The sequence below is a fragment of the Pelobates fuscus genome, chromosome 4, assembly GCF_036172605.1.
Source record: "Pelobates fuscus isolate aPelFus1 chromosome 4, aPelFus1.pri, whole genome shotgun sequence".
NCBI classification, from domain to species: domain Eukaryota; kingdom Metazoa; phylum Chordata; class Amphibia; order Anura; family Pelobatidae; genus Pelobates; species Pelobates fuscus.
In genome coordinates, this window is record NC_086320.1 from 6,936,337 (window position 1) to 6,963,863 (window position 27,527).

The 27,527-nt window shown below is 45.8% G+C and overlaps 1 protein-coding gene across 2 annotated transcripts in view; it reads left to right on the forward strand.

The window, feature by feature from the left end:
- The window catches only part of LOC134608260 (microtubule-actin cross-linking factor 1, isoforms 6/7-like), a 236,079-nt gene that overhangs the window by 129,436 nt on the left and 79,116 nt on the right, over window positions 1-27,527 (forward strand). For both annotated transcript variants that reach the window (XM_063450947.1, XM_063450948.1), the window contains 5 exons: window positions 9,368-9,540; window positions 12,507-12,666; window positions 12,858-12,942; window positions 13,267-13,502; window positions 26,398-26,517. In XM_063450947.1, coding sequence (XP_063307017.1) covers window positions 9,368-9,540; window positions 12,507-12,666; window positions 12,858-12,942; window positions 13,267-13,502; window positions 26,398-26,517 — 774 coding nt within the window. The remainder of the gene's footprint in view (window positions 1-9,367; window positions 9,541-12,506; window positions 12,667-12,857; window positions 12,943-13,266; window positions 13,503-26,397; window positions 26,518-27,527) is intronic.

Sequence of the window (27,527 nt, forward strand, 5' to 3'; positions counted from 1 at the left end):
GTCTGGCTTTGCCGGTATGCTATGTAGGTGTAATAGAAAGTTTGGCTGTTCCGGGATGCTATGTAGGTGTAATAGAAAGTTTGGCTGTGCCGGGATGCTATGTAGGTGTAATAGAAAGTCTGGCTGTGCCGGGATGCTATGTAGGTGTAATAGAAAGTTTGGCTGTGCCGGGATGCTATGTAGGTGTAATAGAAAGTTTGGCTGTGCCATGATGCTATGTAGTTGTAATAGAAAGTCTGGCTGTGCCGAGATGCTATGTAGGTGTAATAGAAAGTTTGGCTGTGCCGGGATGCTATGTAGGTATAATAGAAAGTCTGGCTGTGCCAGGATGCTATGTAGGTGTAATAGAAAGTCTGGCTGTGCCGGTATGCTATGTAGGTGTAATAGAAAGTCTGGCTGTGCCGGGATGCTATGTAGGTGTAATAGAAAGTTTGGCTGTGCCGGGATGCTATGTAGGTGTAATAGAAAGTCTGGCTGTGCCGGGATGCTATGTAGGTGTAATAGAAAGTTTGGCTGTGCCGGGATGCTATGTAGGTGTAATAGAAAGTTTGGCTGTGCCATGATGCTATGTAGTTGTAATAGAAAGTCTGGCTGTGCCGAGATGCTATGTAGGTGTAATAGAAAGTTTGGCTGTGCCGGGATGCTATGTAGGTATAATAGAAAGTCTGGCTGTGCCGGGATGCTATGTAGGTGTAATAGAAAGTCTGGCTGTGCCGGTATGCTATGTAGGTGTAATAGAAAGTCTGGCTGTGCCGGGATGCTATGTAGGTGTAATAGAAAGTCTGGCTGTGCCGGGATGCTATGTAGGTGTAATAGAAAGTCTGGCTGTGCCGAGATGCTATGTAGGTGTAATAGAAAGTTTGGCTGTGCCGGGATGCTATGTAGGTATAATAGAAAGTCTGGCTGTGCCAGGATGCTATGTAGGTGTAATAGAAAGTCTGGCTGTGCCGGTATGCTATGTAGGTGTAATAGAAAGTCTGGCTGTGCCGGGATGCTATGTAGGTGTAATAGAAAGTCTGGCTGTGCCGGGATGCTATGTAGGTGTAATAGAAAGTCTGTCTGTGCCGGGATGCTATGTAGGTGTAATAGAAAGTCTGGCTGTGCCAGGATGCTATGTAGGTGTAATAGAAAGTCTGTCTGTGCCGGGATGCTATGTAGGTGTAATAGAAAGTTTGGCTGTACCGGGATGCTATGTAGGTGTATTAGAAAGTCTGGCTGTGCCGGGATGCTATGTAGGTGTAATAGAAAGTCTGGCTGTGCCGGGATGCTATGTAGGTGTAATAGAAAGTCTGGCTGTGCCGGGATGCTATGTAGGTGTAATAGAAAGTCTGGCTGTTCCAGGATGCTATGTAGGTGTAATAGAAAGTCTGGCTGTGCCGGGATGCTATGTAGGTGTAATAGAAAGTTTGGCTGTGCCGGGATGCTATGTAGGTGTAATAGAAAGTCTGGCTGTGCCGGGATGCTATGTAGGTGTAATAGAAAGTCTGGCTGTGCCGGGATGCTATGTAGGTATAATAGAAAGTCTGGCTGTTCCAGGATGCTATGTAGGTGTAATAGAAAGTTTGGCTGTGCCGGGATGCTATGTAGGTGTAATAGAAAGTTTGGCTGTGCCGGGATGCTATGTAGGTGTAATAGAAAGTCTGGCTGTGCCGGGATGCTATGTAGGTGTAATAGAAAGTCTGTCTGTGCCATGATGCTATGTAGGTGTAATAGAAAGTCTGGCTGTGCCGGGATGCTATGTAGGTGTAATAGAAAGTCTGGCTGTGCCGGGATGCTATGTAGGTGTAATAGAAAGTCTGGCTGTGCCAGGATGCCATGTAGGTGTAATAGAAAGTCTGGCTGTGCCGGGATGCTATGTAGGTGTAATAGAAAGTTTGGCTGTACCGGGATGCTATGTAGGTGTAATAGAAAGTCTGGCTGTGCCGGGGTGCTATGTAGGTGTAATAGAAAGTCTGGCTGTGCCGGGATGCTATGTAGGTGTAATAGAAAGTCTGGCTGTGCCGGGATGCTATGTAGGTGAAATAGAAAGTCTGGCTGTGTCAGAATGCTATGTAGGTGTAATAGAAAGTCTGGCTGTGCCGGGATGCTATGTAGGTGTAATAGAAAGTTTGACTGTACCGGGATGCTATGTAGGTGTAATAGAAAGTCTGTCTGTGCCGGGATGCTATGTAGGTGTAATAGAAAGTCTGGCTGTTCCGGGATGCTATGTAGGTGTAATAGAAAGTTTGGCTGTGTCAGAATGCTATGTAGGTGTAATAGAAAGTCTGGCTGGGCCGGGATGCTATGTAGGTGTAATAGAAAGTCTGGCTGTGCCGGTATGCTATGTAGGTGTAATAGAAAGTCTGGCTGTTCCGGGATGCTATGTAGGTGTAATAGAAAGTTTGGCTGTGTCAGAATGCTATGTAGGTGTAATAGAAAGTTTGGCTGTGCCGGGATGCTATGTAGGTGTAATAGAAAGTCTGGCTGTGCCGGGATGCTATGTAGGTGTAATAGAAAGTCTGGCTGTGCCGTATGCTATGTAGGTGTAATAGAAAGTCTGGCTGTGCCGGGATGCTATGTAGGTGTACTAGAAAGTCTGGCTGTGCCGGTATGCTATGTAGGTGTAATAGAAAGTCTGGCTGTGCCGGTATGCTATGTAGGTGTAATAGAAAGTTTGGCTGTTCCGGGATGCTATGTAGGTGTAATAGAAAGTTTGGCTGTGCCGGGATGCTATGTAGGTGTAATAGAAAGTCTGGCTGTGCCGGGATGCTATGTAGGTGTAATAGAAAGTTTGGCTGTGCCGGGATGCTATGTAGGTGTAATAGAAAGTTTGGCTGTGCCATGATGCTATGTAGTTGTAATAGAAAGTCTGGCTGTGCCGAGATGCTATGTAGGTGTAATAGAAAGTTTGGCTGTGCCGGGATGCTATGTAGGTATAATAGAAAGTCTGGCTGTGCCGGGATGCTATGTAGGTGTAATAGAAAGTCTGGCTGTGCCGGTATGCTATGTAGGTGTAATAGAAAGTCTGGCTGTGCCGGGATGCTATGTAGGTGTAATAGAAAGTCTGGCTGTGCCGGGATGCTATGTAGGTGTAATAGAAAGTCTGGCTGTGCCGGGATGCTATGTAGGTGAAATAGAAAGTTTGGCTGTGCCGGGATGCTATGTAGGTGTAATAGAAAGTCTGGCTGTGCCGGGATGCTATGTAGGTGTACTAGAAAGTCTGACTGTGCCGGGATGCTATGTAGGTGTAATAGAAAGTCTGGCTGTGCCGGGATGCTATGTAGGTGTAATAGAAAGTCTGGCTGGGCCGGGATGCTATGTAGGTGTAATAGAAAGTCTGGCTGTGCCGAGATGCTATGTAGGTGTAATAGAAAGTCTGGCTGTTCCGGGATGCTATGTAGGTGTAATAGAAAGTCTGGCTGTTCCGGTATGCTATGTAGGTGTAATAGAAAGTATGGCTGTGCCGAGATGCTATGTAGGTGTAATAGAAAGTCTGGCTGTGCCGGGATGCTATGTAGGTGTAATAGAAAGTCTGGCTGTGCCGGGATGCTATGTAGGTGTAATAGAAAGTCTGGCTGTGTCAGAATGCTATGTAGGTGTAATAGAAAGTCTTGCTGTGCCGGGATGCTATGTAGGTGTAATAGAAAGTTTGGCTGTACCGGGATGCTATGTAGGTGTAATAGAAAGTCTGTCTGTGCCGGGATGCTATGTAGGTGTAATAGAAAGTCTGGCTGTTCCGGGATGCTATGTAGGTGTAATAGAAAGTTTGGCTGTGTCAGAATGCTATGTAGGTGTAATAGAAAGTCTGGCTGGGCCGGGATGCTATGTAGGTGTAATAGAAAGTCTGGCTGTGCCGGTATGCTATGTAGGTGTAATAGAAAGTCTGGCTGTTCCGGGATGCTATGTAGGTGTAATAGAAAGTTTGGCTGTGTCAGAATGCTATGTAGGTGTAATAGAAAGTTTGGCTGTGCCGGGATGCTATGTAGGTGTAATAGAAAGTCTGGCTGTGCCGGGATGCTATGTAGGTGTAATAGAAAGTCTGGCTGTGCCGGTATGCTATGTAGGTGTAATAGAAAGTCTGGCTGTGCCGGGATGCTATGTAGGTGTACTAGAAAGTCTGGCTGTGCCGGTATGCTATGTAGGTGTAATAGAAAGTCTGGCTGTGCCGGTATGCTATGTAGGTGTAATAGAAAGTTTGGCTGTTCCGGGATGCTATGTAGGTGTAATAGAAAGTTTGGCTGTGCCGGGATGCTATGTAGGTGTAATAGAAAGTCTGGCTGTGCCGGGATGCTATGTAGGTGTAATAGAAAGTTTGGCTGTGCCGGGATTCTATGTAGGTGTAATAGAAAGTTTGGCTGTGCCATGATGCTATGTAGTTGTAATAGAAAGTCTGGCTGTGCCGAGATGCTATGTAGGTGTAATAGAAAGTTTGGCTGTGCCGGGATGCTATGTAGGTATAATAGAAAGTCTGGCTGTGCCGGCATGCTATGTAGGTATAATAGAAAGTCTGGCTGTGTCAGAATGCTATATAGGTGTAATAGAAAGTCTGGCTGTGCCGGGATGCTATGTAGGTGTAATAGAAAGTCTGGCTGTGCCGGGATGCTATGTAGGTGTAATAGAAAGTTTGGCTGTGCCGGGATGCTATGTAGGTGTAATAGAAAGTCTGTCTGTGCCTGGATGCTATGTAGGTGTAATAGAAAGTCTGGCTGTGCCGGGATGCTATGTAGGTGTAATAGAAAGTTTGGCTGTGCCGGGATGCTATGTAGGTGTAATAGAAAGTTTGGCTGTGCCATGATGCTATGTAGTTGTAATAGAAAGTCTGGCTGTGCCGAGATGCTATGTAGGTGTAATAGAAAGTCTGGCTGTGCCGGGATGCTATGTAGGTGTAATAGAAAGTCTGGCTGTGCCGGCATGCTATGTAGGTATAATAGAAAGTCTGGCTGTGTCAGAATGCTATATAGGTGTAATAGAAAGTCTGGCTGTGCCGGGATGCTATGTAGGTGTAATAGAAAGTTTGGCTGTGCCGGGATGCTATGTAGGTGTAATAGAAAGTCTGTCTGTGCCTGGATGCTATGTAGGTGTAATAGAAAGTCTGGCTGTGCCGGGATGCTATGTAGGTGTAATAGAAAGTCTGGCTCCGCCGGGATGCTATGTAGGTGTAATAGAAAGTCTGGCTGTGCCTGGATGCTATGTAGGTGTAATAGAAAGTCTGGCTGTGCCGGGATGCCATGTAGGTGTTATAGAAAGTCTGGCTGTGCCGGGATGCTATGTAGGTGTAATAGAAAGTCTGGCTGTGCCGGGATGCTATGTAGGTGTAATAGAAAGTCTGGCTGTGCCTGGATGCTATGTAGGTGTAATAGAAAGTCTGGCTGTGCCGGGATGCCATGTAGGTGTTATAGAAAGTCTGGCTGTGCCGGGATGCTATGTAGGTGTAATAGAAAGTCTGGCTGTGCCGGGATGCTATGTAGGTTTAATACAAAGTCTGGCTGTGCCGGGATGCTATGTAGGTGTACTAGAAAGTCTGGCTGTGCCGGTATGCTATGTAGGTGTAATAGAAAGTCTGGCTGTGCCGGTATGCTATGTAGGTGTAATAGAAAGTTTGGCTGTTCCGGGATGCTATGTAGGTGTAATAGAAAGTTTGGCTGTGCCGGGATGCTATGTAGGTGTAATAGAAAGTCTGGCTGTGCCGGGATGCTATGTAGGTGTAATAGAAAGTTTGGCTGTGCCGGGATTCTATGTAGGTGTAATAGAAAGTTTGGCTGTGCCATGATGCTATGTAGTTGTAATAGAAAGTCTGGCTGTGCCGAGATGCTATGTAGGTGTAATAGAAAGTTTGGCTGTGCCGGGATGCTATGTAGGTATAATAGAAAGTCTGGCTGTGCCGGCATGCTATGTAGGTATAATAGAAAGTCTGGCTGTGTCAGAATGCTATATAGGTGTAATAGAAAGTCTGGCTGTGCCGGGATGCTATGTAGGTGTAATAGAAAGTCTGGCTGTGCCGGGATGCTATGTAGGTGTAATAGAAAGTTTGGCTGTGCCGGGATGCTATGTAGGTGTAATAGAAAGTCTGTCTGTGCCTGGATGCTATGTAGGTGTAATAGAAAGTCTGGCTGTGCCGGGATGCTATGTAGGTGTAATAGAAAGTTTGGCTGTGCCGGGATGCTATGTAGGTGTAATAGAAAGTTTGGCTGTGCCATGATGCTATGTAGTTGTAATAGAAAGTCTGGCTGTGCCGAGATGCTATGTAGGTGTAATAGAAAGTCTGGCTGTGCCGGGATGCTATGTAGGTGTAATAGAAAGTCTGGCTGTGCCGGCATGCTATGTAGGTATAATAGAAAGTCTGGCTGTGTCAGAATGCTATATAGGTGTAATAGAAAGTCTGGCTGTGCCGGGATGCTATGTAGGTGTAATAGAAAGTTTGGCTGTGCCGGGATGCTATGTAGGTGTAATAGAAAGTCTGTCTGTGCCTGGATGCTATGTAGGTGTAATAGAAAGTCTGGCTGTGCCGGGATGCTATGTAGGTGTAATAGAAAGTCTGGCTCCGCCGGGATGCTATGTAGGTGTAATAGAAAGTCTGGCTGTGCCTGGATGCTATGTAGGTGTAATAGAAAGTCTGGCTGTGCCGGGATGCCATGTAGGTGTTATAGAAAGTCTGGCTGTGCCGGGATGCTATGTAGGTGTAATAGAAAGTCTGGCTGTGCCGGGATGCTATGTAGGTGTAATAGAAAGTCTGGCTGTGCCTGGATGCTATGTAGGTGTAATAGAAAGTCTGGCTGTGCCGGGATGCCATGTAGGTGTTATAGAAAGTCTGGCTGTGCCGGGATGCTATGTAGGTGTAATAGAAAGTCTGGCTGTGCCGGGATGCTATGTAGGTGTAATACAAAGTCTGGCTGTGCCGGGATGCTATGTAGGTGTAATACAAAGTCTGGCTGTGCCGGGATGGTATGTAGGTGTAATAGAAAGTCTGGCTGTGCTGGGATGCTATGTAGGTGTAATAGAAAGTTTGGCTGTGCCGGGATGCTATGTAGGTGTAATACAAAGTCTGGGTGATGTTTCCATGTGATTTGTATCGGAATTTGGGACAATCTGCGCCCTCCTGATTGGACGTCCTGCCTTATTATCATCACCTCGGGTACCAGTCTGGCCAGTGTGTTTTGTGGGATTTTCTGTAACGTTACTGGGCAGGGGATAACTGTAAGAAACCGCAGGATGGCTTCGTGAAAGATGAGAAAATAATGACCATCTTTATTATAGGCGTGGAGAGAGCTGCTCGCCAAGTAATTAGCCTTGGCATGAATGGGCACCCTGAGGGCAGCTGGTGCCAGCTTGCCCGCTGTGAGGTCTTTTTCATTGATTGATAGGCTGCAGTAATTGCATTATACCATAGACTTTCACCCACATATCTCTGGATGGGCAGAGCCAGGACTGGCATAGCCATGGCTGGCCCTTCCAATATGTTCCTGACATCAGAATCTGTTCCTGTATTTTTGTCTGTTCAGCATAAAAATGGCTCAGAAATCAGAAATGAATATTCTGGAGAAGAGGATTTTATGGGTTTAATTGGTCCATTTGTATATTTGTATGAATACAACCAGTCACTATCACACATTAACTCATGACTGGGAGACATAACGGTGAATAAAATAACAGTTTTTAATCCAACAGTCATTAATCAAAAAGACTAGAGGCAGATAGGTGTATATACACTATTACAGGGTCGATAATGGCGTATTACCTGACTCACATGCACCATGTGACGTCTACATGTGAACCCAACATTAGTGCTGACAGCTGTGAGCCCCAAGTAAGGGCCACACCAGACTATATACACTGCGGCCTAAATATGCACACCCGTGGACATTACCCTAAAGACTATGACTGTATCCATAGGAGGAAATGTAATAGGAATCAATGATGTTTTTTACCTTTTACAAATCTGTTTTGCTGTTATGTGAGGATCCTGGTATCTCAGGCCAAGGATAGAGAGAGCATATGGGAGCCTCTAATCTTCAAATCAATATTTATTTAACACCCATAGAGAGCCAGGGAGAGACCTGCAATATAGCTAATTATTAAAAGTCAATGAATGAATACACATCTTCATGTTATCTAAACTGGGAACCACCACGCAGCCACCTCCTGTCTTAGTGTTTGTATCAAGTCACCCCTGGGAAATAATCAGAGCACTCCATTCACAATGCCCTCGCTGGACGAGGTGAGAACTATTGAAATGGTAATGGAGTCTAGCTGAATTGCTGGGATTTCCTGTTTGTCCCATGTGTATTGTGAGGACACTATTAATCTGCTTTTAGGATGGGATTAGTTGACCATTCCCCTAAGAGGGCATCTAATTATTAAACTTGAGTACAAATGAGGACGCAGCACATGCAGTGACTCTGCTGCCCACACGGTGTGGTGTATGGTATCCTGATCTCCCCATACAGTACAACATGAGATCTAAGTCCAAGGGCCTCGTAATGACTTCTTGTGTGCAATAAAAGAGCCTAAATGGCATAAATCACATACTTACAGAACCATTATTTACTTTCAATATAATCTATACATCTAAGAACAGTAAGGTGTTTCAGGAGCCAAGCTGCGCATTCTGGTTGAGGAATGTAAAGGAGCCTATAACTTGGTCTCAGTTCCAGGAACCAGACAGCTCATTCTGGGTGAGAAGTGTAAGGCAGCCTAGAACTTGGTCTCTGTTCCAAGTACCAGACCGCTCATTCTGGGCGAGGAGTGTAGTGGAGGCTAAAACTTGGACTTGGTTCCAGGAACCAGGCAGATCATTCTAGGTGAGGAGTGTAGGGGAGGCTAGAACTTGGTCTCAGTTCCTGGAACCAGACAACTTATTCTGGGTCGAGGACTGTATGGGGGCTAGAACTTGGACCCGATTCCAGGAACCAGGCAGCTCATTCTAGGTGAGGAGTGTAGAGGAAACTAGAACTTGGTCTCAGTTCTAGGAACCAGACAACTCATTCTGGGCAAGACATGTAGGGGAGGCTAGAATTTGGTCTCAGTTCTAGGAATCAGACAGCTCATTCCAGTTGAAGAGTGTAGGGGGGCCTGGTTCCTGCTGCCTGGTTCCTGGACTCGGGTCCAGGAACCAGGCAGCACATACTGGGAGTTTAGTGTAGATGAGGCCAGAACTTGGTCTCAGTTCCAGGATAGCACCCACTGGTGATAAAATTGTAGGTTTAGGACCCATGTGAGGATGGAACTTTATTAACATGTTACATGTGACATGATTGACACAATGACAAAATAGAATCCACTAAAAGTAATACAATTCTTGTGGTTTCCATGGTAAATGTCCAGTTCTCGGAATGTTTCCCAATAGTTGCTGCCTGTCAATAACCAAATAATTTATATTAATATGGGGCAGCTTCTTCAGCGACTGATACAGGAAAGGAGACCCAGAATAGAAAGATTCTTATGGGACAGGAATACTCCAACTCAACCCCTCCCCATTCAGGACGTGGTCCATGAGGGGCATGGAGACCCCCTCTCACAGCTCCAGGATCGGTGGGACTCTCTTCTACAGCAATCAGAATCCAGGTGAGACCATTTATTGAAATCCTCTGGGAGCCATGAGCAATGCCAGATTTGTCAGTTATGAATTACAGTGTGGAAGGGATACACAGGGTCATTCGCTAAAACCGGGGCAAAATAACATTGGCTATTTCTTACCGACTAAATTCATGAAAATAACCCAGCAGGGTTCTATACACAAAACTGCATATTGTAATGACTTTCCAGTTAACGTACAAATATTCAGAAACTATCTATTTCATAAAAACGTACTGGAGATTTCATTTGTTTTAAATTTGTTTATTGGTATCGAGTCTTGAGTTCTCATATCAGATAGATTTTCATTAAAGCGAACAGTCGCCTACGCAGAGGCTTAAGTATCGGTTCATTTAAGCGAATGCGGGTTATCGCCTGCGCAGAGGCGATTTGATCAGAACATTTGAACGTACATAAACTTTGCAGGAACGCATTTGCATGTATTACAGCCCCGTCTGTACATAATGAACTAACGTAACATGTTATGCTAGCTGCACGTGGATGTTAAGCTACATGGTTAAGTATCTAATAACAGCGCTTTGTGAACACAGATATATCTTGATGAGAGATTTGAAGAAAACTAATAAGGCGAAGAAAACAAAAACAAAACTGTATGCATTGTATAGAAGCTGATATATCCGGTTAAACATATAGTACGGTAATCCTATATGGCAGGAGTATTACATTAGTCAGGTCTCTTGATGTAATGATAAATCCTATCTATTAACATTATAACAGCGGTTAGTTAATCACAGAATAGGCATGCCTGGAAGTTAAGGCTGGTAACTTATATATATATATATATATATATGTCTTAATGAGCAAGGTCATTTCTATGCCTAGATTTAAGCCTGTTAATATTCGTCACTCAATGCAACAGCCTGGCTATTTAAGTAGAGCCGGTGTTCGCCTACGTAGGGGCGCTAATTTTAGCACATGAAAAAAGGCATACACAGAGGCGGATTTATCAAGGCGTGAGCATTGTAGCAGGCATACACGTTTTTGGTAGCGTGCATTTCATTGCGTTTGGTCTGGTCATGCACAGCTATTATAATTTAGTATGTGTTTGTATTTCCATGTATTTTGTAGAGTATTTTTGCTCTGGTGGGAAACTTAGTCCCTTATTAATGTGTTATAACATAGGCAAGTCAGGGTTGCTTTGACAGTACTTTGGGTATACCCCGTTTCCTAACTGTTGGCATTATAACTGCGCCTCTGCTAGTAAGTACGCCATGGGCATTAAGCTTTATTCCACTGTGCGTTGTTACTTGTTATCGTACTTTGGCCTCTAGGGGCATTGCTGCTCATCAAAAATACTTAGATAATTATAGAATTTGGCCAACATTCCTTACATTCTGTGAGGACATGCAAATTTATGTTAACCACTCACACAGTTATATTAACCACTTGCTTATTAACGTAAATCATTTAGATAGTGTATGCGAACGTGGAAATGAAGACGTGAGCTATACCACAACATGGTGGCCCTGTCATTCTTCATGGCTGTCTAGAAGGAGTGGGGGGGGCTCTCATGGCACTGCTACCGCACTGTCCCTGGGGTGCCAGGCCTCCTTCCCTCTTCCCATGCCGATCTCTGCTCACCGGTCAGGTCCCCCACAGTTCCGTGGGCACTCAGGAGCACAAACTGTCCGTTGGACCCCACCACAAAAGTCCTCTGGTCGTCCGCTCCCTGCACCTCCCCAGCTCCATGCGGGTCCCTTGAGGTGTGTGTTCCAACGTCTCGCCCGGTGCCGGCCACATGCTTGAAGCCGGTGTCCACCCCCCACGACCACCGGTTCGTCGAGGGGGGCGGCGCTATCCCGCCCCACCGGGCTCACGGCGCAGGGGACTGGGCCCTCCGGGGACCCCTCAGACCCGGAGACCTGGGCACCCACCTCTCCAGCGGTCAAGGCCACAGCATGGAAGATCCGTCCGGCGCCCGGCCCTGCCGGGCCCGCGCGGGCCGCTCATGACAGTCCCCCTTGGTGAAGGTAGCGTGGGTAATAAGTGTCCCTTAATTCCAAGTGTAGTTATCAGGCGGGCCACATTTGTGTGGCCTGTGCCTGTAGTGGAGGTCAGCGTGTGTCCCAGGCGGTGGTTTCCGTTCCGGGGCATGCAGCCTCCATGTGGCCGGAATTATCCCCTCCGACCTGGAGGGGGGGTGGGCCGCCTCTCTCGTCCATGTGAACCCCCCATCAATGGTTCTGCATCTGGGGTGCTCGCTCACCTGGCCAGGCGGTCGGGTAACGGGTCCAGGTCAGCCACTATACTTGTTCAGGCCGGAGATGGTGCCTAGGCCGGTCTCATTAATCTCGGTGCTGCTGGTGGGTATTTGGCTGCAGATCGGTATCTTTCGAAAGCTTAGATGATTCCCCATTATGTCCCAGCGAGCATTCCAGCTTTGGGGCATTTTAAAAGTAGGTTATCTGCCCTTTTTCAGGGCTCCAGCTCGGAGCCAAATTATTCTGCTGCCATGCGACTTGGCGGCCCGGCCCCGCCCCCCCTGGAGATTTCATTTGACTTTAAATGTGAAAGTGGTTTCATGAGCCACCCCAGCCATTACAGGGCCACATCCGTATGCGGCATGTTGGCTTTAGTGCTCAGGGGACGTTTTATCTAAACGGTTTGCAATGTTAAACCCGCTACATGCCTTTATTTGACCCTTTTAACTTCAACCCAACACTCATTTTATCAACATATTCTACCAACATTTTTGCAATAGCCTAACATACCACTACTATTCAATAGATACAAATTATAACAATAATTGGATATTGCTGTCCCTTTCTAAACATAAAGAGTTAGAATATTAAATTGAGATAGGTCATCCTCTCTGGAACTGTTTCACTCTTTCGATAAAAGTGATGACAGTGCCTCAGAAATGAATTCAGATTGAAATAAATCTCCTGTAAGTTTTCTCTGATTAATGGAGTATATCATGGCTGTCATTGTCTAAGGTACCGTCAGTTGGAGCAGATCACTCCGGTGGCACAAGGCTTCCAGGAATCACTAGACACTTTCCAGGACTGGCTGGGTGCCATGGAACGAAAGTTGGCAGATCTGTGGCGCGCCAGTGGTCCAAAAAAACAGATCAAGGAGGCTTACACAGAGGCCCAGGTATGTTCACAAGATGTCCATCTAATCTGCTGTGTTCTTATTTACCATTTCAATTATAAAGCTCCTCGGTAAAGATCAGATATATCGTTTTCTCTCCATTCTTTCCATTATTTTGTTTTACATTACATTACGATTCCTACATAGAATATCAGTCAGGATTAAGTAATCACTCTTTGTGTCATTGACAACAGCTTCTATGCAAAGACATCCATTCTAAGCCAGGAGACCTTGACAAGGTTTTGGAAAAGGGACAGATGCTGTTGGAGTTAGTAACAGGTAGGTGATACCGTAAATAGTAAAATAAAGGCAAATTTTCTGGGAGGTTCTTATTAATCTCAGTAGATAGCAGGTAGGATTAGCAAAACTTCGATGGTTAAAGGGTTCCATTGGTCATGGGAATGGGTCTATAGAATCATCCCATCAATGACAATGCAGATATATGAAAGAGACAGTGACTAAGTCAAAGGAAATAAGGGACAGATTGATAACAAAAGAAGGGAATTTAGTCTCAGTGGAGATTACAGAAGAGATCACGAAGGTGAATATAAGAATTCATAATATGTAAGAGATGCCAAGACAATGAGTACTCCTGTTATCCAGGGGAAGAAGCACAGCTCAGCCAGGAGAAGATGAATACTCTGAAGGTTCGATATATTATCATTGCCCAGAGCGCTGGAGACATCCTGCAACGACTTGAGCAAACTCTAGAAGCCAGGTCTCAACTTGACCCATCTCAGGAAGACGTATCTCTATGGTTGGGACGTATGGAGAAGCTGGTGTGCGCGACTGAGGGAGGAACGGAGCAAACCACACTCAGTGCCAGTGACATGGAGAAGGTATTACACTAATTATATTAAAGGGACACTATAGTCACCAGAACAAATACAGCTTAATGTAGTTGTTCTGGTGAGTATAATCATTGTTTTCAGGCATTTTCATGCAAACACTTCAGAGAAAAGGCAGTGTTTACAGTCCCCCTTAAGAATACCTGCAGTGGCCACTCCTAGGATGGCCACTGGAGGTGCTTCCTGGATTAATGCCCTTTGTAGCAGCACATCCTAAATCCTCCCACATGTTAAATGAACAAACATGTTCCAGGTTTGGTGACCTTTACAGCAAAATGAAAATGCTACAAAAAATACCACAATAAAATATGTAAATCTACTTAACTCAGAGTGAAGTCACATTCTGCTCAGCTCGACAAAGGACTTTTTATTTGAATGTTCTATTCTTCCATTTCTGTTAGTTCACATGTTGGCCGACATACCCTGCTTGCTTGACTATAGTGATCTCCTCACACGTTCTATAAGCCCACCTTGCCTCAGGAACCTCTCCCATGAGTCCTTCCAGGCCCATCGCTACCGGGCAGGCAAACCAAGCAATTGCTTGGGGCCCCGAGCTGGCCCGGGGCCTCAAGCAGAGCCAGTGTTTCCTATAAGGCTGCAGCCGCCTGAGCGCTCTATAGAGAGCCGCCGGCGGCTGCAGCACTCCTCTCTTGTCACCTCCGTCCTTCCCTTCCCTGTAGTGTGGCCGAGCTCCTCTTCCTTCTGGCTGTCAGTCCGGCCGGGTACCGCGCGGTACAGGAGATTCAGTTTCCTGTTCCCAGGCGGACTGAAAGGAAGTGAGCACTCAGTGTGCACTTCCTGTCAGTCTGGCCGGAACATTTTGTGTTTTTTTTTAATAATGTGTGCACAATTAGTGCAGGTTAAGGAAAGTAATTAAAAATAAATTCATTTAGTTGTTCTGATTTACAGAATATATAATGTGTCTGGGATTTTAAGGTTTTTTTTGGTAGTTACAGGTCACAAAGCACAAGGAGTAAAATAAACTTTTAATGTGGAGTGATTTTAGAATTTGGTATGTTTGTCTTGTAAGCCTAATAGACATAAAAGAAAACAAAATTGCCACACAAAAGTATATATTTATATAAAGTAGACATCACAGGCCATTTACCTAAGGTTGTTTTGACACTTTCTACGTAGCCATTTTACCGCCAACCTCTGCTAAACATTGGAGTAAAATTGTGTTTTTTGGGGGTTTTCGCACACAAACTTATAACAAAGAACTTCTCATGTGTATTTTGTAAAGTTGGTGTGTGCTATTCCTGTGCAAAGTTTTATTATGTGTTCAGTTACTTCTGCTGAGTACAACGGTACCCCCATTGTATGTCTTTGGCACTATTTCGTGAAGCTACAGTGCCATATAGGAGACCTGTCCGTTTCAGTACTCACAGTAGAATTTTGAGAGTGATAGGGTATTAAAGTAGTTTGACTGTTCAAAAAACCCCACAAAGGCCTACCATTTGTAAAAGTAGACACTCCAGGGTATCTCATAAGGTGCATATTCTGCCTTAACATACCCCCATTTTTTTCACCAATATATGCCAAAGTATGTGGTAAAAAATAATTTTGTGCATTTTTTACATACGGATTACATTTTTGCTGGGCATTTTGTATATTTCATATGTGCCACTAAGTTCAAACCCCCCAAATTATGCTCAGCTAAGTCTTCTGAGTAAAAGGACACCCCCATTGTATGTCTTTGGCACTATTTCGTGAAGCTACAGTGCCATATAGGAGACCTGTCCTTTTCAGTATTCACAGTAGAATTTTGAGAGACGTATTTAATGAGCCTATGCTTCCATTTGGGGTATTATAGTAGTTTGACTGTTCAAAAAAAAACCACAAAGGCCTACCATTTGTAAAAGTAGACACTCCAGGGTATCTCATAAGGTGCATATTGTGCCTTAGCATGCCCCCATTTTTTCACCAATATATGCCAAAGTATGTGGTAAATAATCATTTTGGCCACTTTTTACATACGGATTGCATTTTTGCTGGGCATTTTGTATATTTCATATGTGCCACTAAAACCCCCAAATTATACTCAACTAAGTCTTCTGAGTAAAAAGACACCCCCAATGAATGTCTTTGGCACTATTTCGTGAAGCTACAGTGCCATATAGGAGACCAAGCCATATCAGTTTTTACCGAACTTTGAATTTTGACGCTGGGCCTATGTGCAATTTCCAAGCATCTTCGCAGGTTTTAAATTCAAACTACCCCACAAAGGCCTACAATTTCTTAAAGTAGACACCCCAGGGTATTTCAAAAGGCATATTTTGAACCTTAGCGTGGGATCATTTTTACGCTAGCTTGTACCAAGTGTAGTGGTAATAAGCGTTTTTGTAGTTTGCACCAGGCCCGGACTGGCCATCGGGCATACCGGGCAAATGCCCGGTGGGCCGCGATGGCCGTGGGGCCGAGGCCGGCAGGGGAGATCACAGGATCTCCCCTGCCAGCCCCTGCAGGGCCAGCGCTATCCGAGCGCCGGCCCTGCTGTGTGTCTCCATGGGCCGGTGGGGAGATCAAAGATCTCCCTTTACCGACCCAGAGACACTTCCAGGCGGCCGCTTGCTGGGGTGTGGGGGAGAGAGGCAGGAGAGAGGACCGGCGGAGCTCTATCCAGCAGCTCCGCCGGGTCCTCTCGCGAGGTCTGAGCGTTGCCGCGGTTACCGCGGCAACGCTCAGATCTCGCGAGAGTGAACTCTAGCCTGCAGGGGCTAGAGTTCACTCTCACCACTGGACCACCAGGGAAGGAGGGAAGGAAGCATGGCAGCACGGCAGCACGGATCCCCCCATCCCCTCCCAGGATAAAGGTAAGGAGGGGGGGAGGGGGGGGGGGGATATAACTTTTTTTTTTTTAAATTATTAATAAAAAAATACATTTTAAATAAAAAAATCACACTAAAAGCCCCCTCACACACATCACCCCCAGACACACACAGCACCCCCAGACACAAACACAGCACCACATGTGTGTCTGGGGGTGCTGTGTGTGTGTGTCTGGGTGCTATGTGTGTGTCTGGGGGTGCTGTGTGTGTCTGGGGGTGATGTGTGTGTGTCTGGGGGTGCTGTGTGTGTGTCTGGGGGTGCTGTGTGTGTCTGGGGGTGATGTGTGTGTGGCTGGGGGTGATGTGTGTGTGTGAGGGGGCTGTTAGTGTGATTTTTTTATTTAATACAAAAAATACTTGCATTTAAATAAAAAAACAACACTAACAGCCCCCTCACACACACATCACCCCCAGCCACACACACATCACCCCCAGACACACACAGCACCCAGACACACACACAGCACCCCCAGACACACACACATCACCCCCAGACACACACACATCACCCCCAGACACACACACATCACCCCCAGACACACACACATCACCCCCAGACACACACACAGCACCCCCAGACACACACACAGCACCCCCCAGACACACACACAGCACCCCCAGACACACACAGCACCCCGACACAAACACAGCACCCCGACACAAACACAGCACCCCGACACAAACACAGCACCCCCAGGCACACACACAGCACCCCCAGACACACACAGCACCCCCAGACACACACAGCACCCCCAGACACAAACACAGCACCACATGTGTGTCTGGGGGTGCTGTGTGTGTCTGGGGGTGCTGTGTGTGTCTGGGGGTGCTGTGTGTGTGTCTGGGGGTGCTGTGTGTGTGTCTGGGTGCTGTGTGTGTGTCTGGGTGCTATGTGTGTGTCTGGGGGTGATGTGTGTGTGTCTGGGGGTGATGTGTGTGTGGCTGGGGGTGATGTGTGTGTGTGAGGGGGCTGTTAGTGTGATTTTTTTTATTTAATAAAAAAAAACTTGCATTTAAATAAAAAAATAACACTAACTGTCACGATTCGGGGAACCCAACACGCTAACATACACACAGACACACACACAGAAAGTGTGCAGTACCGGTCCTTAGAGTGGCCGGGCTAAGCACACACAGAATAGTCAGGAGACAAGCCGAGTAAGGGGAACCAGAAAACAGAATAACGAGAAACAAGCCGAGGTCAAAGGGTAGGAGAAAGTCACAAAGACAGTATAACAAGCCAGAGAGTACGTAACCAGAAATCACACGTTCAGAATCAATACTATAAAGCAAAGACCACAACAGGGCAGGGAGGAACAGGAAAGGTAAGTATATAAACCAGAAGGTTAATTCTGATTGGCTAATTTCCAATCAGAATTAACAATCACACGTGGGAGATATCTAAACCTCCCACTGTGATTGAGGCACTGTGCCTTTAACGCCGGGTCAGGTGACTGACCCCGGCGTGTAACAAATTGGCCGGTCTCCCAGCGTGCAGCGTCATGCATGCTGCCACTGGGGGACCCGGAAGAAGACGCGGACGGCACCCGTGGCTGGGAGGATGCCGCCCGCCGAACACCTGGCAGGAAGGGGACCGTGGACGGCTGGAGGGTGAGTGCCGCGAGCGGACTGCAGCCTCCCCTTGCAGCCGCCCGCGGGGTCCTGACATCACCCCCCCCTCGAAGACCGCCCAGAGGGCGGGAAGCAGAAGGCTTCAAAGGAAACCGGGCATGAAAGGAGCGGATCAAAGAGGGAGCGTGCAGATCAGAGCACGAAACCCACGACCGGTCCTCAGGGCCGTACCCCTTCCAATCCACCAGATACTGCAGCCGACCCCTAGAAACGCGAGAGTCGAGAAGGGCAGCCACTTCGTACACATCACTGGGGACAGCGCGAGGGGAAACAGGCCGCCCGAGGGGACGAGAGAACCGGTTGCAAAGCAAGGGCTTCAAAAGCGAAACGTGAAACGTGTTCGGAATGCGCATGGAAGAGGGCAAGTCCAGGGAGTAGGAAACGGGGTTAACCCTACGTAACACCTTGTAGGGACCAAGGAACCTGGGAGCGAACTTCATCGAGGGAACCTTGAGGCGGAGGTTCCTAGAGGACAACCATACCCTATCACCCGGAACATAGGAAGGGGCCGCACCCCTATGGCGATCAGCAAACTTCTTCTGAGCAGCCGCCGAACGGGACAGCGCAACATGGACCTGATCCCACATCTTCCGCAAAGAGGCGAGGTGCTGGTCCAAAGCGGGCATGCCCTTGTCGGAGAACGCACCGGGAAGGACGGAAGGCCGAAACCCATAAGCAACCTCAAAAGGACTTAAGCCAGTAGACGAATGAGACACCGTATTCCTGGCAAATTCAGCCCACGGAAGGAGGCGAGACCAGTCATCCTGGTGCGCATTAGTGAAGCAGCGCAAATACAACTCCACAGACTGATTAGCACGTTCGGCTGCACCATTAGACTGCGGGTGATAGGAGGAAGTAAACGACAAGGAGACCCCCATCTCAGCACAAAAACCCCTCCAAAACCGAGAGACAAATTGAGGACCCCTGTCAGATACAATATCCTCAGGTACCCCATGCAAGCGGAACACTTCCTTGGCAAACACCTGAGCAAGCTGAATCGCAGAAGGCAGTTTCTTAAGCGGAATAAAGTGCGCCATTTTAGAGAACCTATCCGTCACAGTTAATATCACTGTCTGACCATCAGAAGGAGGAAGGTCCACAATAAAATCCATGGATAAGTGGGTCCATGGTTTCTTGGGTATCGATAGAGGCATCAGGAGACCCTGGGGTCTCACATTAGGGGACTTACACTGCGTACAGACCCGACAAGCCTGCACAAAATCCACCACGTCTCGTTTGAGTGAAGGCCACCAGAACTGTTGAAGGAGGCCCTTATAAGTCTTGGTAACCCCTGGATGACCAGCAGTTTTGGCGGTGTGAAATAAAGTTAATAACTTCTTTCTGTCATTCACTTTAACGTATAGTCTGCCAACAGGCGTCTCAGGGGGTGCTTGAGTTTGGTATGTTTTAATATTATCAAGAACAAGAGACGAAACAACCAAACGGGTAGCAGCTATTATCTGAGACGCAGGTACAATAGGTTCAGGGGTCGGGTTAACAGATTCTAGAGGTTCATACTGTCGAGAGATAGCGTCAGCTTTGGCATTACGGCAACCAGGTCTATAGGTAATCACGTATTGGAAGCGTGAAAGGAATAGAGACCATCTAGCCTGCCGGGCGGACAACCTTCTAGCATCAGCTATATAGGAGAGGTTCTTATGATCTGTTATAACCATCACTTTGTGTCTAGAACCCTCTAATAAGTACCTCCATTCCTTAAAAGCCAACACAATAGCTAATAGTTCCCTGTTCCCAACATCGTAATTCTTTTCTGGATCAGATAACCTTTTTGAAAAGTAGCAACAGGGATGGAGGGGTTCGTCATACGATGATCTCTGTGACAGTACTGCTCCCACGCCTGATTCAGAAGCGTCCACTTCCATAACAAAGGGAAGGGAAGGATCAGGGTGGCGTAGTACTGGAGCAGAGGCAAATGCCTTCTTGAGAGTTTCGAAGGCCTTAAGGGCTTCAGGAGTCCAAACCCTAGGGTGTAGACCTTTCTTAGTCAGCTTCGTTATAGGGGAGATAAGTGGTGAAAAGTTTCTTATAAATTTCCTGTAATAGTTGGCAAATCCTATAAAACGCTGGATAGCCTTAAGACCTTGGGGAAGCGGCCAGGATAGTATGGCTTCTAACTTAGCAGGATCCATACTGAAACCCTGTTCGGAAATTATATATCCTAGAAATTGCACCGAGGTCTGATCGAACAAACATTTTTCTAATTTACAATAAAGTCCGTTCTGTAATAACCTTTTCAGCACCATCCTAACATGATTATGATGTGTCTGCAAATCAGGGGAATATACAAGGATGTCGTCAAGGTACACCACGGCACAGACATGCAATAGATCCCTGAGGACATCGTTTATTAGGTCCTGAAACACAGCGGGAGCATTACACAGTCCAAAAGGCATGACTAGATACTCGTAATGTCCGCTACGTGTATTGAATGCTGTTTTCCACTCATCATTCTCCTTTATACGAACAAGGTTATAAGCCCCCCTGAGGTCTAATTTAGTGAAGTATTTAGAACCTTTGACCCGGTCAAATAACTCCGTGATGAGGGGAATAGGGTAGGCATTTTTAATCGTTATATTGTTCAGGCCCCTGTAGTCTATACAAGGCCGTAGGTCACCCTCCTTTTTGGCAACAAAAAAGAAACCAGCCCCAGCAGGAGAGGAAGACCTTCTGATAAAACCTTTACTTAAGGCTTCCTTTATGTACTCCTCCATTACCTGGTTCTCTTTTTCAGAAAGAGGGTATACCTTACCCCTAGGCGGCATAGTACCAGGTAAGAGGTTTATGGCACAATCATATTCACGGTGCGGTGGTAGTTTATCTGCCTCCCTTTTTTCAAACACCATAGCTAGGTCCGCATACTCAGGAGGAACATTAACAGAAAGTGGTTTGGCTGTGGGTACATTAAGCAAGCCAACAGGACAAACACGAGTCATACATTCCCTTTGACAAGATTTCCCCCAGGAGAGAATCTCCAAACAACCCCAATCAATCATCGGATTGTGTTTAACCAACCAGGGGAAGCCCAAAACGACAGAGGCTGTAGGGGAGTTGATTATTTGAAAGGACAATCTTTCCTTGTGCAAGGCACCCACAGACATAACCAGTTCTTTGGTCTCATGGGTCACCAGAGGTTTCTCCAGTGGTCTACCATCTATGGCCTCCACAGCCAAGGGAGTGACCTTTTGGATCAGAGTCAAAGATGCGGTTTTAGCAAAACTCTCATCCATAAGATTGTCAGCAGCCCCTGAATCTATCAAGGCTTTGGTAATCACGGTAGTATTACCAACAAAAAGGGTAACCGTAATAAACGGTCTAGTAATGGGGACGTGAGGGGTAAACGACATAACACCCGAGGCCGACCCCTCTATAGGCCTTGGGTGCTGCAGTTTTCCCCGCAATTCAGGGCAGGTTCTTAGAAGATGTCCCCTTTTCCCACAGTAAAGGCATAACCCTTCCCTTCTTCGGTATGATTTTTCTACCTCAGTTAACCCAGTAACACCCAATTGCAAGGTTTCAGGGGGAGGTTGGCTAGAAGGGGGTAATGCCAGTAACGCAGTACTGGGTAAAGCAGGTAACATCTGGGTATACATACGCCTCTGACTACGTCTCTCTCTAATACGATTATCAATACGGATGATATAATCTATAAGATCATCCAGAAGGACAGGCAATTCCCTGGAGGCTATTTCGTCCAGGATGTAAGCGGCCAAACCCTCCTGAAAGGCTGTAACGAGGGCATCATTATTCCAAACCACCTCAGCTGCTAGAGTGCGGAATTCGATAGTGTAATCCGCTACAGATCTGTTAACCTGTCGGACCCTAAGCAGAGCTTTGCCAGCAGAAGCAACCCTGCCGGGTTGATCAAATGTGCGTTTGAAAGCGGTCAAAAAGTCTGCAAAGGACATTGGGGAAGCATTCTCCCACATGGGATTAGCCCATGCTAAAGCTCTCCCTGACAAGTGGTTTATCAAAAAGGCTATTTTAGATCTGTCAGTGGGATAGGAACGTGGATTCATCACCAAATGGATGTCAATTTGGTTGAGGAAACCACGACACAATGCCGGGTCACCGCTGTAGCGCTGTGGCGGCGTCATATGCACTACATGGGCAGGAACGGGTGCCGGAGTGGGAATGGGCTCGGGCACAGCAGCAGCCACCTCCTGAACGGCAGGCTGCAAGTGTGCAGTGCGAGCCAGTATGGTTTGCAAAGCTGGAGCAAACTGATCCATGCGGTGGTCCAAGCCATCCATTCTAGCCTCCTGATTAACTAGGAGCTGTGGTATGTCAGCAGGTTCCATTATGGCCCTGTTGTAATGTCACGATTCGGGGAACCCAACACGCTAACATACACACAGACACACACACAGAAAGTGTGCAGTACCGGTCCTTAGAGTGGCCGGGCTAAGCACACACAGAATAGTCAGGAGACAAGCCGAGTAAGGGGAACCAGAAAACAGAATAACGAGAAACAAGCCGAGGTCAAAGGGTAGGAGAAAGTCACAAAGACAGTATAACAAGCCAGAGAGTACGTAACCAGAAATCACACGTTCAGAATCAATACTATAAAGCAAAGACCACAACAGGGCAGGGAGGAACAGGAAAGGTAAGTATATAAACCAGAAGGTTAATTCTGATTGGCTAATTTCCAATCAGAATTAACAATCACACGTGGGAGATATCTAAACCTCCCACTGTGATTGAGGCACTGTGCCTTTAACGCCGGGTCAGGTGACTGACCCCGGCGTGTAACAAATTGGCCGGTCTCCCAGCGTGCAGCGTCATGCATGCTGCCACTGGGGGACCCGGAAGAAGACGCGGACGGCACCCGTGGCTGGGAGGATGCCGCCCGCCGAACACCTGGCAGGAAGGGGACCGTGGACGGCTGGAGGGTGAGTGCCGCGAGCGGACTGCAGCCTCCCCTTGCAGCCGCCCGCGGGGTCCTGACACTAACAGCCCCCTCACACACACATCACCCCCAGCCACACACACAGCACCCAGACACACACACAGCACCACCAGACACACACACAGCACCCCCAGACACACACACACAGCACTCAAACACACACACAGCACCCAAACACACACACAGCACCCAAACACACACACATCACCCAAACACACACACCGCACCCAGACACACACACCGCACCCAGACACACAGAGCGCACCCAGACACACAGAGCGCACCCTCACTCACACACAGCACCCTCACTCACACACAGCACCCTCACTCACACACATCACCCTCAGACAGACATCACCCTCGCTCACACACACACACATATATATATATATATATATATATATATATATATATATATTTTATATAAAATAACCCTCAGTGAGTTAAAAGACAAAGAAAATTAGAAACCTAGAATGTGATGGCAGATAAAAACACCCTCACACACAGCACCCCTCTTACATACACACACACTGCGCCCCTCACACATACAATACGTCCAAATATATATATATATATATATATACACACACAACACACACACACTACAGCACCCCTCACACTGCACCACTACACACATTACGCTCCAGATACACGCTAGATCCCTTACCCTATATGCACTCTTAATCCTCTATATACACACACACACACACAAACAGAATCTCCTATACACACTCTTGGTCATTTACACACTAGATCTCCTACACACACACACACTGCACCACCTACACACACACTACATTCCTTGTCAGCAAACACATACAACATTCTCTAAACACACCCTCTCTACAACCCCTACACACACTACGTCTCCTACACACACACTACAACCCGTATGCACACACTCTCTACATCCCCTATAACACTATGCCCCCTATACACACACATATTACACCACAAACACAAATTAAATTGACCTATTTACACAATACCACACCACACTCTACACACATGCAATCCCACATGCACCATACACTTTCCTGGCCCTTTTGTCCTCTGGTATCTCACCTGTGGAGACACCAGAGACAATTTAAAAGCAAAAACATCGCAAGCATGTTATTAAATTTGCTTGCCCTGCGCAGAACAAATACAGGGCCTTTTTCTAATGCCAGAGCTCTTCAGCGGGGCTCTGTGTATTGAACCAACATGCTCACTTTGAGAGGGGGCGTGATTGTCATTAGTGATGACAAAACACACCCTCTCTGGCCCCGCCCCCTTCTTAGGGGGCCGCTCTGATTGAAAGATGCCCGGGCCTAATTTTTTTCAGCTATGTCGGCTGAGTACAAAAATACCCCCGTATGTACCTTTGCCAGGTATATGTGGACATCGGAGGGGCACATTTGGGACACAGACATTCCAGTTTTTTTCAAACTTTAAATTTTTACGCTGTGCCCATGTCCCATTTTAGAGTATTTTACCAGGCTATATAATCCAAATACCCCATAAAGCCATACCATTTCTTAAAGAAGACATCCCAGGGTATTTCAAAAGGCATATTTTGAACCTTAGCGTGGGATCATTTTTCCGCTAGCTTGTACCAGGTGTAGTGGTAATTACACTTGCCTTTTTGACACACAAAGTGAGTTTTCACAGTATATTTTGCAAACCTTATGTGTGCTACGACTGTATAATACCTTATATGTTGCTCAGCTATGTGGTCTGAGTACAGCAATACCCCCGTATGTACCTTTGCCAGGTATATGTGGATGTTGAAGGGGCACATTTGAGACGCAGCCATTTAGTTTTTTTCTAACTTTGAAGTTTTACGCTGTGTCCATGTTCCAATTTGGAGTAGTTTAGATGGTTGGTTATTGAAACTTCCCCACAAACACATACTATTTATTAAAGAATACACCCTGGGGTAATTCAAAAGGCATATTTTGAACCTTAGCGTGGGATCATTTTTTTCTCTTGTTCCAGGTGTAGTGGTAATGAGCGTTTTTAAATGTATTGTGTAACTTTTTAAAACTTTTTTTACTTTTTAAAACTATTTTTTAAACTTTTGTTTTGCTTATTAATTTTTTTAAACTTTCCTAAACTTCCTTAAAACTTTTTTTTTCCAGATTTAACATTTTTCTAAGCGTTTTTTTTACTGTTAACCCCTAAATAGCAGTAAGCAGCACTAACAGTAAATTCCCCATTTTCCCATAACTCCCACCCACCCCAGCTAGCAAAATATTTAATTATACAATATTTAAATTAGTTAATTAAATAAATTTAACCCCTGAGGGTTAAAAAATAAATAAAAGTTAATCGTCAGGGGTTAAAAAAAAATGAGATCACAGTATAATACTGTGATCTGTATTTTGATCACTGTAGGCAGTGATCGACTGGCAGGGAAGGAGTTAATTTTAATTAGGCCGGGAAAAGGGGGGTGTTTTTTTTTTTTTTTTTACTTAAACGTTATTACAACTTTTTTTATCTTAATTTTTAACTTTTCAAAGCTTATTTTAAAACTTTTTTTCAATGTTAACCCCTAGTTAGCCTAACACCAAATCCCCCAATTCCCCACTAACTTCCACCCTCCCCAGCTAGCTAAATATATAATTTTAAAATATTTAAATTAATTAATAAAATAAATTTAAAAAAATAAAATAAAGAATTAACCCTCAGGGCTTAAAAAAAAAAAATCAGATAATAGTAAAATGCAATCCCTGCCAATTAATCACTGTAGTCAGTGATCAATTGGCAGGGAAAGGGTTACTTTTTTATTAAAATGGGTAAAGGGGGGTGGGATTTTAATTTAACTTTTTTTTTACACAGGGGGCAGGATCACTGTTGATTCGTCTCCCTGCACTTCACAGTGAACCCGGAAGTGCAGGGAGGCGGAAGGTGAGTATACACAGCACATGTGCTCGCTCTGACATGCTGTCAGAGCGAGCACATGTGCTGGGACAGCGCGATCCAGTGCTCCCGGTCTGCCTCTAATACAGAGGCAGACCAGAGCACCATTAAGCCGCGATCCGGGGTTAATTTTAACGGGTGACGGACAAGGTCCGTCACTTGTCGTTATGGCAATCCCCTCATCGTTAAGGGGTTAAGTATGTTGGATTTAGTTATTGTGCACTTTTTTAATGTATATTTGATTTTATGGTACAGTGGTGTTTTTTGCAAATGTTCAATTGTTGAAAATGTTCAAATTTTATGCACATTATATGCTACAGCAGTATTTGCACTGTAAACCTTTTTTATTTATATAAAGTGTGGGTGAACTTAAACTGTATGGCTATGCTGTGGATCCTGTAGGCTTTGCGTGCGTGTGGGAGGGAGTGGAGTGGAGGGGACGGGAGTGGGGTGGCCTCCATGTCCATTTTGCTTGGGGCCCCCAAATTCCTTCAAACGGTCCTGAGTCCTTCTAACCCTCTTTCTTACATTGGATGCAGACCTGATAATGAACCTGTGCATCAGTGCAGTTATTTTGTTTCTCGTTGTGTCTGTCTAGCTGGAGCAAGTTGTACAGTCGGAGCGTGCCCACCTTTCTAAGACAGAGGAACGCCTGGAGCAACTCAGCCATGTCCAGCTCGATGTACAAACTGTACAAGCTCAGCTACTGGAGCACAAGGTGGTGTATTCCTCCATCTCTATCTATCTGTGCTCGTCTGCAGGGGGCGCTGTACAATACAATGATATTCACAACATGCTATCATACTGAGAGTCTTACCATTTCTGACATTTAATTGTAAATATACATCCGCTTTCCACCCAGCGGGTATCTGCAAATACCAACTAAACACGTTCTATGATATGTAGAAAACTTTCAAAGTCTTGGTAATTATATTGCTTGAATATTCACAGACTCCAGCATTTGCTTTGAAAACCACAACAGAAACAGTTCGGGATACGGCTGTGTAAATCTACAAAAAGGACATTAAACAAAATATAGTGTAATACTGTAAGAACACTAAATAGTGCGCAGCAATGTATACACTCACTAGATGTAGACAGGTTTAGGCGTTCTTAGGGTGCCTCCCCCGATGTAGTGGGGGCCAACAAATCCCTCTTATCACCTCCAGATGTTTGATCCAATACATGACTTCCACGGATAAGGGTAAAAAACGTGGACATTTATTCAATAAAAAAATAGCAGTCACTATTCAGCATAGGATATATATAGCAGAAAAAAGGTCCTACGCGTTTCGTTCTGTATGAACTTCCTCAGTGACCGCAATAAAAAAATAACAATGTATCAATACATGTTACAAAAAAAGAGAGGATATGTTTGTTTTGTAACATGTATTGATACATTGTCATTGCCTTAATGAATATTTTTGTTCAGTATTTACAGATGAAAATGAAGGAAAGGAGTTAGGAAAAAGGACAAATAAGTCAATGGGACCTGATGGAATACACCCAAAGTTATTAAAAGAGCTTAGTGGTGTACTAGCAAAACCATTAACAGATTTATTTAACCAATCATTGATAACAGGAGTAGTCTCAGAAGATTGAAAGTTGGCGAATGTTGTGCCCATTCACAAGAAAGGTAGTAGGGAGGAGTTGGGCAACTATAGGCCAGTAAGCCTTACTTCAGTAGTGGGAAACGTAATGGAAACCATGTTAAAGGATAGGATTGTT